The 13,824-nt window shown below is 39.1% G+C and overlaps 1 protein-coding gene across 2 annotated transcripts in view; it reads left to right on the top strand.

The window, feature by feature from the left end:
* Positions 1-13,824, top strand: part of tacr1a (tachykinin receptor 1a) — a 48,028-nt gene that overhangs the window by 22,285 nt on the left and 11,919 nt on the right. For both annotated transcript variants that reach the window (XM_062416659.1, XM_062416658.1), the window contains exons 3-4: positions 8,441-8,591; positions 11,629-11,825. In XM_062416659.1, the coding sequence (XP_062272643.1) occupies positions 8,441-8,591; positions 11,629-11,825 (348 nt within the window). The remainder of the gene's footprint in view (positions 1-8,440; positions 8,592-11,628; positions 11,826-13,824) is intronic.

The following is a 13,824-nucleotide window of genomic DNA, read 5'->3' as shown; positions in this document are numbered from 1 at the left end:
GAAAAGAAATAATAATGTTCCTACTACAACAGCATCCATGAAAACATTTGAATGATGTCATCATGATGACATTCCCTCATTATAATGAATAGACTATAATTTGCCTTTAAATTAAACTGACACACAGAAGTTTACCAACCAATACTTTACATAATTATATGTTAAAGTAACCTTTTTTTTTTTTTGCTGCTCTGTTTAGCTTTAGAAACACATTTTCTTACATTTTATTCAGCAGAATGCACATAAATGACAGTCTAGATAAGTTTAATCATCATCATTATAGGTCTTGGCTGAGGTCTGATATTTCAACAGAAATAACTGAGCTAAAATAAGCTGCTTAATTGAAATCATGTTACAGAAAATAATACGTTTTCACAGGTTTTAAAGGTGCAATGTGTAGGATTTTCGCCACCTGCACCAGTCAAATAGTGTTTGATCATGGAAAAATCACGCAGCACTGGCTTCCTTCTAATATTTGTTTTCTGCTATAAAAATGAACACATAGCAACCTCCAAAACCAGATTAAAAAAAAACACAAAAACTGGAGCTGTAATAACTGTAATATGAAACCATATTAAGAATCAGCTTAGAGATCCTGAGTTTTAAACCCCGGCTTGTTTCAGCTGTCAAACTTTCACACCATTAACCAGATCATCACTTGTGCTCTGAATGTGAATGAAGTGATTCTCCAAATACCTTTCCGCACTTTCAGCAGTCTTGAGCTTAATAAAGGCAAAGAGATGCGCAATAATCTACAGAACATACCCCGGTTTAGCCACCAGTCCGTGTTTGGCTGGAAACATTTGCTGTATGTCGTTCCTCATCTCTCACGTCTAGTTTCCTGTTATTTTTCTTGTGTTGACGAGCAAATAAACGCATAAAATAACCTTAAAAAGTAATTTAACCCTCCTGTTGTCCTCGAGTCAAGGAAGGAAGGGAGGAAGAAGGAAGGACGGGAGGGAGGAAGGAAGGATGGAAGAAAGGAAGAAGGAAGGAAAAGAGGGAGGAAGAAGGAAGGAAAAGAGGGAGGAAGGAAGGGAGGAAGGAAGGAAGGGAGGGAGGAAGAAGGAAGGAAAAGAGGTAGGAAGGAAGGAAGGAAGGAAGGGAGGAAAAAGGAAGGAAAGGAGGAAGGAAGAAAGGGAGGAAGAAGGAAGGAAAAGAGGGAGGAAGGAAGGAAAGGAGAGAGGAAGGAAGGAAGGAAGGAAGGAAGGAAGGAAGGAAGGAAGGAAGGAAGGAGGGAGGGAGGAAAGAAAGAGAGAAGGAGGGAGGGAGGGAGAAAGGAAAAGAGGAAGGGAGGAAGGAAGGAAGGAAGGAAGCAAGGGGGTAGGAAAGAAAGAGAGAAGGAGGGAGGGAGGAAAGAAGGAAGAGAGGAAGGAAAGGAAGGAAGGAAAGAAGGAGGGAGGGAGGAAGGAAGGACAGAAGGAAGGGAGGAAAGAGAGAGGAAGGAAAGAAAGAGAGAAGGAGGGAAGGAGGAAACAAGGAAGAGAGGAAGGAAGGAAGGAAAGAAGGAAAGAAGGAGGGAGGAAGGAAGGACAGAAGGACGGGAGGAAAGAGAAAGGAAGGAAAGAAAGAGAGAAGGAGGGAGGGAAAAAGGACAGACGGAAGAAGGAAAGAAGAGAGGAAAGAAGGAACAGTCAAAGCAGACGGGGTCAATTTGACCCGGGAGGACGACAGGAAGGTAAAAAAGGAAAAAAGGCCAAAACTAAGAAAACAGAGAAATGAAGGAGTGTGAGGACAACTGAATTGGAAAAAACAGCAACAGTACAATGAATTAAAGCTTGATTGAAAAACAACAAAGCTTTATATTTGTTATAACACTCCATTCTAACTATTCTACTGGCAGCATTATTTATCGATTTGTCTTTTTTGATCATCTTTCATCAGTAATACAGTTTAGCTGCTCCGTTCAATTATGTCAGACAGTGTTGAGCCAAAATCCAAGCAAAGGTTCTTTTCATCTGCGTCTCGTATCGACAATCATTCCACCTACAAAGCCACTTTAATCATGTAAATGAACAAACCATCTCTGCTTGATTTACCCTCATACTTCATGAATCACCATCTGGAGGTGTACAAAGGAAGGAGCTCTTAAGGAATAGTACATTTATGGATGGATACTTTTACCCAAACTGGTGTCCTGAGTGTATGAGCGTGTCATTCTTAGCCTTTTTGTTCGTCTTTAGATTCAGAGATAGATCATACAGAGATTTTGTGGCTGTTCAAAGCCCGACAACATCTTTACAAAGTCTGATCCTGACTAGTCACACTGACAGGCATGACTTTTTCAGGACCGGAGAGTAGGTCTGCTTATGACAGCGAGGCTTTGAAAACTCACACTCACACCGAACACACACACACTTCAGAAAAAAGTCAAGAAAAGAAATGTGAAGCCAGATGAATTCTTCTTCTCCTTTTTTGTCACGTCCCAGTTTGGAAAGTCACTTTCTTTTAGCTTTTACTAAGACAGAGACACAACCTCCCCCACAACCCATTCTTCCTCCTTTTTGGCAAGATGAAAAAGAACTGTATCCGACGCATTGGCAATGAATTACAAATGTGGACTACCTGTTTTTCTTTAAAGTTACCATGTTTCCACTCTATCCTCCTATTTTTTAAGTGTATTAGCAAGCTGTTATAGCCAATTTCACACCTCTCTGACTATAAATCCAATGAAGGATGCCAAAGAGAGAGCAAAAGGTGGAATTAATCTGGTTACATCGACTTTCCCCCCATCAAATTTTTATTACAAAAAAACTGTGATATACACTATATTGCCTATCCCAGTTAATCTAATTTAACTCTTGAAAAAACAAACTTAAACACATCCACAGAAACACACACAGAGACATAGGGATTTACCTAAGCTCATTACTCATATGGGCACTTGCGTGCATACAAATCACATTTCTACTTGTAAGTGGATTGCTGCAGCTTCCGTTTTCTCTGAATTGATTCTCCTCAGCCTTATGGTAAATGCTCTGTGCGTTATGTGTGACCTGCTCCTGCGTGTGTTTGCTTTAGTTAACACTTTAAATAGGGTTTCATTACAACCGGCGCGGCGAAAAAACGGTCGACTTCTCGGTTTAATTAAAGACGAGATTAGATCTTGCTGCGTTTCTCTTCTGCACTCCTGTGAAAAGAGGACGTAACAAAGCACAGGTGTCACAAATAACATTAATAATGTTCCATTTAGTGGTGCCAGAGAGCCAGCGTGAAAAAATCAAGACCGGCAGCTGTGTCCCAATTCAAATGTTAAGCACATTTTAAGTATGTGGTAGAAAAAGTGGCAAAAGCTATACTTGAAAAAAGTCAATGCATACTAAAGATGCTTGAGAATACAGTGCCCAAAGGAAATGAGCTGTGGACATTGGTGAAATAGCAAGAAAGAAAGATGGAAAACAAAAGAAAGCATGTGTTAGAACAGCTTTCACTTCATGTAGTTTAATGGCAGAAGCATTTTCGTGGCAGCTGGTGTCATTTGCTGTTAGTACAAAGTAGTAGATTCAAGTATGGTCATTTTAGCATAGTACACTCTGTATAAAATGAGTATGTAATATCAATGAATGCAGTTACCATTAAGTCAAAATTACCAAACTTTACTATTATTGGGGTCAAATCTGGTTCAACTGTCTCTCACGGGTGTGTGTGGGTGTGTACGAACTGTGACATTTCCTTCACTCTGCTCAGACTGGATTTCGCTCCCACCTCAATAACTTGAGAAACACAGCTGGACATGTTTGCTTCCAGGCACGAATCGATTCCGCCAAAGAGTTCAATGTGATTGAACTTTGTTATGCAAAAATGGTGAGGCTCTCTGGTATTCAGTCGGTTTGAGAGAGGGGGGGGGAAGGACTGACCCCTCAATTCAGGAAATATTTAGCTTGTTCATATATAAAAAGGTGTATCATTTGAACCTTTCTGTGTGGAGTTTGCATGTTCTCCCTGTGTGCTTGCATGGGTTTTTTTTCTCTGGGTGCTCCAGTTTCCTCCAATTGTCAAAAATAAGTTAAGTTAAATCTCCTGTCAGATTTAATGATGGTCACAGTTTGTTGCCTATGACCAAGGTACTGACATAGAAATGAGGTTGGTCCCTGGGGCGCTGCATAGTGGCTTCCCACTGCTCCTAATACTTACTTAATACTAGATGGGTTAAATGCAGAGACTGACATTCACTGTAAAACTGTATGTTTGACAAATAAGGTACATTTTTTTCATGGCAGACACTTTGACTTTAAAAAGCACAGGTGGATCTTAACACAGTGGAAAATGACCTCAACAATGGCTCTGTTCCATTTACGTGTCCCAGTAAGTTACTGTACAAGCAACAACACAAAGGCCATGAGACCTACACGTGTAAATTGAATGAAGCCATGATTCATGTTGTTAATAGCACCTGTATTTTTCATGCTATGATGAGGATCTGCACGCTGTTTTAAAAGTTCCCAGCAGCTTTAATCACAAAAAGCAATGTTTCGTCAGGCGTTGTCAAATCGTCTTCACAAAGCAAGACAAGCAATAAATAGACACAGGTACTTTAATTACACGGGCGATTGTGATCTGCATGATTGAGAGTCAAGCCGCTCTCGAAATCGGACAAATTAGAAGCAGAGCTGGACAACGCTGTCTGATACTCCAATATGTAAGTCAAAGCATACCTCTATGAAAAGGGCAAGAACAATTAGAATCAAATAAATCACACCAAAAGCTAAGTTGAATATACAATCCAGAAAAGATCATATCAACTACTTTCAAAAAAAGGTTCAAGATCAACATCTAAGTTTAGGGCCCTTAGGTGATAATGTATTAGGGTAGAAATATAGAATGCCTCTCTTTTCGAAAGGATGTTATTGATGTCCCCTCCTCTTCTGGGGGGGGTTTTCACATGTTCAATCCCAGTGTATATGGGTCAATGACGTATAAGGATTTTCAACAACTCAATTTTAGAATAAAAAAACAAGCATATCTAATGCAGTAGTTCAAACATTCAGAATGTTGTGTACCTGACAATTCATATTACAATTTGAAAGTGATTTTAGTGGGTTTTTCAAGATTAATTGGCACTGGCCTGAAAAAAAAGTCATTTGGTGCGACCATGATTCATCTTGAAATATCTTTTCTAAATAAAAGATCATCATTTACAAAAATTTAAAAAAAAAATTCAAATACTTTGTTTCCAAACACTTTATATTACTGAAAACTTGTAAAAAAAAAGATGTGAAGCGTGTTAAGTAAATTGATTTATTTCAAGATGAATCATGGTCGCACCACATGACTCTTTTTAAAGGCCAGTGCCAATTAATCTTGAAAAACCCACTAAAATCACTTAATTTCAAATGTATAATATGGATCTTCAGGTACACAACATTCTGAATGTTTGAACTACTGCATTAGATATGCTTGTTTTTATTATTCTACAATTGAGTTGTTCTAAATCCTTATACGTCATTGACCCATATCAGTGTGGATGGGTTGTTTTTAAATGTGTTAAAAGTATAGCTACAGGGTTCTTTTGGTCAATAGTATGTATGTCTTGAGACAGCGTGTTGTGTTTCCTATGTAAGCCACACCACAGAGACATTTGATCATGTAGATGACATTTTTAGTGTTACAAGTAATGATACCCTTGATATCAAATTTGTTTTACCAGAATGTGCATGAGTAAAAAGAATGACATTTTAAATTAAAAATTGTATTGTGCGCAATTTCCTCATTTGCCATCTGGAATAGTCGATAAAAAGTGAGTAGGTCTTTCTGGAACTTTCAGACCATCCAACATCTACTGAGCTCACATATTTTGCATCCATGCTTTTTTATGACTCAGGATACTTTGCAGTATGGATTAAAACCTTGTTTTCACTGGGAAGAATCTCAGAGTCTAATCTGTAAAGCAACAGTCACTAACATTTGTAAAGTTAATGAAAGGTTTGAAATAACACATCTCTATAACACATGGCTCTAAGTTTAATGAATGCAAGCTGTGGGGAGCTATCGACAAGTTCCCTAAATGCTGACAAAAAAGAAAACAAAAGCTTCTTTTAACACAATCTAATAAGCACTTGAGAGCTTTCTCAATTGACTTAATTGATTTCCTGTATTTTACATCCACTTAATGTCGAGTCAGGCCAAAAGTAATTATTGGATTTGGATGAAAGAGTTTAGAAGAAAGGGCTTAGTCGACTACAAGCATACTTAAAAAGACAATAGACTGGTCCCCTGCACAGAGGGCATAAGAGGCACATTGATTGTCTCATTATTCTCGAAATGTACATCCATTGTTTCATTTAGTGACACGTTGTTTATTGTAATGAATATATCCAAACAGCCACTTCCCAAAATATTGTGGACATTCTTGACATGTAGCAGGACTTTCTTCACATTTCCTTTAGTGGCTTCCAGTGGAGTAAAATATAGTTTAAAAAAATTGTACTGCTGACTGAGGCCTACAGGGCAGACCGGTGTCCGTCTATATCTCAGAAGTTTTAACTTCTTATAAGGTCCCTTCAGGCGGAAGGAACCACACTTTCAAAGCTCTGATATTAACTGTTCATTTTTGATCTCTCTATGTATCTGTCTGTGTGTGTGTGTGTGTGTGTGTGCGTGCGTGGGTGCGTGTCCATGTCTCAGTTTGTTGTCATTTTTTTCCTGATGAAAGCCCCTGTACTGCGGGGGTACTCAGCGGTATTAACATAATTGTAGTTAATTGCCAAGGAAATGGCCTGTGAGGCTCATCTGCAGTGTTTGCAGAGGGGAAAACAGATTGTCCCTCTGTGCATGGTGGAGTCAGAGGGTCTTTCCTCTCTGAACGCTGTTAAACACAATATACACACACACTCTACACAAGTCAGACTGTTATAATCCAAATTTCCCACCTTCTAATGGACATTAACACATACACTCACACATATACACAGCACACAAATGTACTGACATAAGGCATATTAACAGGCACACACACGGGGAAGTCACGGGGTCAAACACTGTGTCTGTAAAAAATCACTGCATCATTAGCTAAATACTGAAACTGTCATATTTAATTATTTCATAAAGGGTTTAAATTCATTGGACAGTTATTGGAACATAGATCTAAATGCTGCCCCTCAACTGTGGTACAAAGCAAAAGTGTTTCTCAGACCTCTGGCGAACACACTAATGATGATTGATTCAGCTCTCGACTCGAATGAGTATATTTGTATCTCAGTACTTGCTGTTTCTATGCTTCGGGGTTAGGTGGGGAGTTGGCAGGCTGGAAAATGGATTCAGAGACCTTCCATTAAGTAGGAAATGCCCACAGCAACTAAAATACCTTTTAAAACAATCTTGGACTGTACATCGGGGCACTGCCTTTATTATTCACTATATCACTATACCCTGACTTAAAGCCACTACATTCAATATCTTTATGTCCCCTCAGCTCCAGGCTGCTTTGTGATGTATTTTTGCTCAGTGTTTTTAGCAGCTCACAACTTTATTGTTTTGGGTCACTCTGACTGCTAATATTCAAGTTGTTTCCACATGTAGCAAGCAGCAGTTTTCAGGGACAAATCTGATGAACCCCCACTACGCTACCTGCGCCAAACGGCAGTTAGCAATTTAGCGGCTAGCTGGTGAACATAGTGATTTCCCTTCAGGAGTTGTTAAATATCAAACAAGACTCAGAAGTAGAAGTTAGAGTAAATGTTGGAACTGCATTCATTATTTGGCCTGAAACACAATTTCAAGTACATTCTGATATTGATACATTTTTGTTGGATGTGTAAGCAGACAACCGTTGCTAGCATGTTAGCCATATCAACATAAAAAAACCACAATGTTTTACCTCATCGTCTCCTTCTGTTGTTATACAAAGAGCTTAAATGCTCTTACATAACTTCATAATGCAATTATTGTCAAGTGTTAACCTCCCAAGACTCTTGGTAGCTAGCTAATTCAAAATCCTCCTTTGGTCATGCATGCTGTGCTTATTTACCATTCGAAGGCATTTTTGCACACAGTGAATCAGGCCCATAATTATAAAGAGCGTATGATCATAGCTTACCTCATAAACCTTTGAACATACAGAAAAGCTTCAATTTGTGATTCAGACTGATTTATGACAACTTTTCACAGATGATGTTGCACTGTACACCTGAAATAATCTTTTGGTGTACTTGCCATTTTTGTCAATATATGCTCAGAATCAGAATAAAAAAATTTGACCTTTTTCACATTAGACACTTGATCTTCAAAGCAGGAGAAGCACAGATGTAACTTATAGCTTTATAGCATGACATTTCAAAGTTCTGTCACTCTTCTTACTGTTGTGTTTTTTGGTATGATTTACTAGAAATGATACTGACGTTATTTATGAATGAGGTATAGAGGTCAGAAACAATGCATTTACTGTATTTTGTTAATTTATTGAAATCATAAATAACATGAGTCTGTGGCTGTGTTTTTATAGCTACCATGTGTGTGTGGCCATCCTGATCTACTTCCTTCCCCTGCTGGTGATGGGTTGTGCTTATTTGGTGGTGGGACTGACCCTCTGGGCCAGTGAGATCCCCGGAGACTCCTCTGACCGCTACAAGGAGCAGCTGACTGCCAAACGCAAGGTAACCTGCATTTCAGATAGCTGGCCACAGTTTTGCTAATGTAATCAGATTACTCTAATCTTATCACACGCACTCCTGCGCAGTCTAATCCTGGGCAGGAAGTGGCTGCAGTGTTCACGTCTGCCTGCATTTTCCTCCACTGATGAAATAATCATCACAGCACCATGAAGCTGAATCCCTGCCCTCTCTCCTTTCATCCTGTCTTCCATTGTAGTTTTACAGCCCACCTCTACCTTTTCATCTTCTTTTTCTTCCCTACCTAAAGGAGCGTCTGTAAAACGGTGAATACATTTCTGTGTCATCATAACCCCTGCAAAATGACTTTTTTTATTGCTCAATTTGGTCCATTAACATTTGAAAAATCAAGCCGAGTCGCCTGATAACATACTTTGTCAAACTCTGTTTTATTAGTAATTCATTTAGTAGGATTTAGTAGTTAAAGTAATAGTTTTATATGTACGTTTATACGGTGTGAATGGTACAATGACGTGCTGGACGATACAACAGGTCAACTCAGCATTAAGAGCAATAGTCATAAAATATAAGATTAAAATATAACACTATATACGAAAATTAGGTTTAGGTATAAAAGTAGTCCACAATCATATCTTTAGTTTTACTGACGTTGAGACAGTTTGGTGTCCTGGCACCAGCTGGTTAGTGTCTTTACCTCCTCTCTGTAAGCTGTCTCATCGTTGTCTGTGACGAGTACCAGGATGGTCATATCATCAGCAAACTTAATGATGATGTTGGAACTGTGCTTGGCAGCACAGTTAAATGTAAACAGGGGGTGAGCAGACAGCCCGGTGGTATGCCTGTTTTGAAGATCAGCAAGGATGTGGTATGACTGGTGATTCTCAGCCTCTGGGGCCTGGCCATCACGATGTTGAATATCCAGTTGCAGATGGAGCTCTCTAGATCAAGATCAACAAGCTTAGAGATGAGTTATGAGGGAATAATAGTGTTGAAAGCCGAAATGTAATCAATTAAGAGCATTTGTCACATATGTATTCACTTTGTCAAGATGGATAAGTGAAGTGTGTGTTGCCAAAGAGATGGCGTCGTCTTTGGCTCTGTTTGGTCTGTATGCAAACCGAAGAGGGTCCAAGGTGTCAGAAAGTTAAGAGCAGATGTTGAGTTTTGACTAGTTGTCAAAGTTGTCTATCATGATGACTGAATCAGTGCCATAGGGGGGTGGTTGTTTAAACAGGACGCCACTACTACTACTACTTCAATCCATGATAGATGCCTTGAAGGGGGGGGGGGGGGGGGGGGGGGGACCACGGACTGACTCAGGGAGAGGTTGAAGATGTTGGTGAACACCTTTGCCAGTTGATCAGCACACACCCTGACATTCCAGCCAGATATACTGTCCTGTCCTGGAGCTTTGCAGGGATTGACCCTTTTGAAGGACAATCTTACATCAGCTGTTTTTTGGGTCAACGTAGCAGCCTCCCTTCTCACAAGTGGACATATGGCAGGTGCTGTGTTATCCGCATCAAGCTGAGCATAAATGATATTGAGTTCATCTAGGAGCAATGCAGTGTGCCGCAATGGGTCCTTGATGCAGAGTTATACACTCCACATGCGTGTTGGATCAGAGTTGTAGTAGTTGGACTTGACTTTGTCCCTCTTGGCATCCCTGATGGCCTACGACAGAGTGTGTGTACTCACTGATGTTGCCATCCGCTGCATCCTCAAACATCTGCCAGCAATTGTCTCAAAGCAGTCCTGTAAGACTCCCTCAGCCGCTTTCAGGACTGCTTTATTTATCTCACATTCAAGTGAGCGGGGATCTAACTGGAAGGTGGCCAGTAAAAGTCTCTTGGGTGCATGCTTCATGGGCCCAAAAATGCAGAAGCAATTATCCAGGTAATTTGTTTACTGCCAGAAGCCAATATTTTGGCTTCATGCACCGCTGAGCAACTTTCATAGGAGTGAACAGGGAACCATCTTTGTGTCCAGTATCCAGATCTTCTTAATACATTCATAGGTAAACACTTTATTCCCTAAACATGTTAACCCTTACATACTGTTCAGCCTCAAATTTGACACATTTTAACATTTGAGTGCTGTAAAAACATCATATACACATTTCTGCTAGGTGGACTTTGTATAATGTGACTATGAATATACAAAAATGGAAATAAAATGCAACTGATACACATTTTTGTATAAGCAAATGTCCAAATTTGACATGTATTTATTCCAAAAATCACCATTCAGACATGTTACTGTATTCTTTATATTCTATAAAACGTTGTCCTGGACCATAAACTAGCTGTGCCTGAGAGCCACTAGCATGTCTGTGCACTTTACTTTATCCTTATCATAAAATGTTTTCACAGAATAGTAAATACAAATACATTAACATGGAAATTGGTCATATTTCAAGTATTGTAGAAACTAATGAACATACATACATACCGTACATCTTTAATTTAGCCTTATACAGCACATGGGAGAAAGGGCAGTATTATATTTCTGGGAAGCTGTTTTGGACAGAATTTTAGATGAACTTCAAAACCATAAAAAGAACCAATCGATATATTTGTTTCTGTCTTTACTGTCTGTCTTGACCATTTTACCTGTGCAGGACACCAGTCCAGATTTAACTCTAATGAGGCGGCCTCACAGATCCGTTATATCAGTCCATGCACATTATTTTCAAATCATGCTCATAGACGCTGTGTCTAAGTGCATTGGATTTCCATTTTAACAGACAGAAAGTTCAAATCAGCTGAGCTTTTTCACAGATAGATAGATATGTTGCTACTTGTTTAACCAACAGAGAGGTTTGTTTAAGAAAAGAAAAAGTGAATGATGAGTCCTCGGAGGAAACAGCCAATGCAGTGCAGCATGTCTCATTGTCGGAAGATTGCAAAAACAAGTGGAACATTGAAAATACCTACTGTAACATTGTTATGATTGTTGGATTTTTCTTGACAGGTTGCTCTATTATTTATCCTGGAAGTATTCTGTTATGCTTGACAGCTTTATAGTATTGAGTCTGTGTATGTGTGTGTGTGTGTGGTAGGTGGTGAAGATGATGATCGTGGTGGTGTCTACGTTTGCCATCTGCTGGTTGCCGTACCACGTCTTCTTCCTGCTGCACGAGTTCTTTCCCAAAATGTTTGAGAAAGCGTTCATCCAGCAGGTCTACCTGGCCATCATGTGGTTGGCCATGAGCTCCACCATGTACAACCCCATCATCTACTGCTGCCTCAATGACAGGTGAGTCTCTCACACACACACACATATTTTCAACTGTAGAGAGGACCAGGCCTTGAAAGTGGGTTATATTATTACTAAGACACACTCTGAGCTTCACTCATTCTAGTAAGCTGTTACTGCTGTTTGCTGTCAATGCAAACTCCTCACTCCTTCCATTTTTCCTGTTCTCAGAATAATGTGTATTTTATATCAACATAGTCAGGAGTTTTTCTTTTTAACTAAAAAAAAAGCACAATTCTCACCAGTTCAATATTTTTTATGTTTGGAGCCACTTTCAATAAAACTCAACACTTGATATTCTCACATTTAAAAACTTATAGAAACTCTATCTTGGTAGATTTTAATTGAAAGCATTCTAACTTGATAGCACATAATAATAAACATGCACATAGCTTCAGTGCATTAAAATTCAAACCCTTGTACTACTTCAGCAAGGTTGTTCCTACAATGCACCGTCTGTCTGACCAAGGCTATACTGAAAAACTGAAAGAAAAAAAAAACAAGATATACGATATATCTAAGAAGTAATGAGTGGAAGCGTAAATGAGATAAAGGTTGGTAATGATAAGGCTGTTAACTGTGTAAAGTGAAACTACTTTATAGTTACATTAGCTTGAAACTTAAGTGAAGGAGCGGAGGCACCACTAAAGAACGGAGCCATGTCTACAACATAGAATAGAATTAGGCTACGGGTTACATTTGAATTAATTCAGACAAATTACGAGTTAGTTCAGATTTGTTTAAACTTGACTTTTGGAAAAAGTACACCATGTAATTTTGCTTATACATTATCTTCAGGGTGATATCCTGAGGTTGAGGCTGTTTCCAGTTTCATTACATAGAATCTAGCAAACAGTCATTTCACTTATAAATGATCATAGATATAAAGTATACAAAACAATTCAACCATAATCTTTTACAATGTTTATTTGTAATCCTCAGCCTCAATAAAGTATACTAAAATCTCTTAATATTTATGGTAATACTCAAGTAAAGGAATAATCCCCCTTTTTTGTTAACAAAAGATGACAACTCTTCCTTGGGGATGTTTTTCCTTGTTTAGAAGAAATCATATTCTCCTTCAGGACTGCAGCCAATGACAAACACAGACTCAGGTACACACATCACACCCCAATATCATATCACCCACCGCTGCCTCAGTGATAAGAAGTCGAAGCCTACACCACAGGAGAAAGGCTGCTTCTGCATCTGTACTGTGAAAAAAGCTCTCCGCACCTCAAAGACTGACGTTAGAATAAACTTCAAGCTTTAAACATGGATCCCTGAAAATGACCGAATCCCACCGTGAACATCAGTAGCTTACTCTCAAACTGTGGCGAATTAGCATTCTGCCTGTCAACAAAAATGTCAATGAATTTATAAAAATTGTTTCGCAAAATGTAGACAGATGGTTAACTCGGCTTGTTGTCTTGAATCCATCATCTCCCATCGTCTTCCATCACGGCCACCTGTTAATTGTCTTTGTGGTGTCGGAAGAATGAGATTTCACACTCGTGTGTTTTCACCTCTGAAATTCATTAAGTCCTAAAAATGCAAATATGTGGGTTGGATGGTGAGCTGACGTTTAGTCATAATGCCGTACAGACTATCCACTGGCTTTTTGTCCCTATCATTTCAGCTGATTTAAATTCAAATGTGTAACTGATGATGGCCCGCTCTTCTCATTTTTCATCAATCTTTTCTCATCTTCTCTCCTGCTCTCAGCAATTGACATCTTCCCCCTTTCCCTCCCTCTTTACTTCCCTCCCTGCCTGGGCTGTGTGTATGTGTTTGTGTGTATTAGCGTGCCTACCATTGTTCGATCTCAAGCACGATGCTTATTTTTATCTCCACTTCTCCATCTTCGCAACATTTCAAATTACTTTAAGCATATGAATTCACACTTGGCAAACACACTGTGCTGATAAAATTAGTGTTTCAGCAAATGTCATCGTTAAATGTCAAATACAACATTTGGTGTTAATTAACAGGGGAATGC

The sequence above is a fragment of the Scomber scombrus genome, chromosome 4 (genome assembly GCF_963691925.1).
Source record: "Scomber scombrus chromosome 4, fScoSco1.1, whole genome shotgun sequence".
NCBI lineage: Eukaryota > Metazoa > Chordata > Actinopteri > Scombriformes > Scombridae > Scomber > Scomber scombrus.
Note: the sequence above shows the minus strand (reverse complement) of the source record. Positions and strands in the feature narration are given on the sequence as shown.